Here is a 1,326-nt window from a genome sequence, read left to right on the forward strand (position 1 = left end):
TGGACTGGGGGATACGGGCCGCGAGCGGAAAAACAGGGCGCCTCGTGTCAGAAACTAGCGGCCAGGGTGGTGGAGAAGGTTGGGCGACACTGATGTCGGGTCAGGCGACCCAGGAATGAGATAGGTGCTCTCAGCACCGCTCGAGGCTGGAATGCCATGTCTTGGCCAGAATGAAGGGCACTTCCACTGGCGCGGTTTTTGTGATCAATGGGGCCGGCAACGCGAGGCAAGACCTGTGAGCCTGTGCTGATCGCCACAGGAGCACGCGGAGGGGATCTTGTGAGGGGTCATCTGTCGAGCTGAGCGATGGTCTGTCACGAAAGGAAAACAGCGAGGTCTTTGATTGACGGGAGCAACATACTAGCTGAGCTCGCAGAACGAAATGCGGGGCATCAGATGGGATCGTAGCAATTGCTCGCGGGTTTGACGCGTCCGGGCCTCATGACATGTGCGTGACTGCGGAGGGCCAGCCCATTATATCGTCGCGTCGCCTCCTCCATATCATCCGTCCAAGTTCCAGTACAGGCGGGCCACCCAAGCCTCCACCACATTCCGTCCCACTCGCAAATCCATCCATATGAGCCGTCATTTCTCGAGCTTTATTGCAGCCACCGCCACCACAGGTCGCGCGCACACGCTCTGTCCACCCAGCCCAGGGTCCAGCATCTGACTCGTGCGTACGTACTCCCTCCGAGGCTTGACCGGTGACCGGTCGTCGGCGGCGCGTGCTTCATACGCCTCCTCCAGACCGCGATGGGAGCACGATGCGCGAAGCAACGGGCCCGTGGGTCCCGCCTTGGCAACCGCGAGCTACCACCTTGCATTCCGCTGCTCCTCCTCCTAGAGCCGCCGGCGGCGCACGGGGCCGTGTGGAGCCCGGGGCGATCGCCCAGCTGGAGAAGGGCTCGCCGGGTGCCACTGCGCCCCGGGCCGCATTCTGCCCCGGCCTCAGCAGCGCTTTGTCATGGCGCAAGTACAGGCGGCGGGTCCGCGTGTGTGTGTGTGTGTTCCCCGGGCATGCGTCGTGCGTGGTGTGCCCGCGCCCGATTTGCGCGATGCAATGCGAGCGGATGCATGCACCCTGTGTCCAGCAATCAGCAATAGCTCAAGCTTGGACTGGGACAGCTGCAGCGAGCGTGGCGGACAACGTCGGGATTGCCCCACACAGGCGCCAGGCGTGAGGTCGGTGCAGGCGAAATGGACGTGGTCCCCCTCGATCGGACATGTGCAGCGCAACAGCTCGACCCTCGCCCAGATCGCGCGCATGTGGCCGCCAGACCAGCCTGGGGCGCGGTCGTGTGGGCGAGCCGGCAATGGACAGGCTCG

The 1,326-nt window shown here is 64.0% G+C and overlaps 1 protein-coding gene across 1 annotated transcript; it reads left to right on the forward strand.

Moving 5' to 3' along the window:
• Positions 1-764: 764 nt before the first annotated feature.
• On the forward strand, positions 765-1,181 carry FIBRA_08763 (uncharacterized protein; the record flags this gene model as incomplete). Its single annotated transcript, XM_012330387.1, has 2 exons — positions 765-1,031; positions 1,092-1,181. The coding sequence occupies 2 exons, from the start codon at positions 765-767 to the stop codon at positions 1,179-1,181; spliced, it is 357 nt and encodes a 118-aa protein (XP_012185777.1).
• Between the last annotated feature and the right edge of the window lie 145 nt (positions 1,182-1,326).

This window comes from Fibroporia radiculosa (assembly GCF_000313525.1).
Source record: "Fibroporia radiculosa TFFH 294 genomic supercontigs, scaffold2705, whole genome shotgun sequence".
NCBI classification, from domain to species: domain Eukaryota; kingdom Fungi; phylum Basidiomycota; class Agaricomycetes; order Polyporales; family Fibroporiaceae; genus Fibroporia; species Fibroporia radiculosa.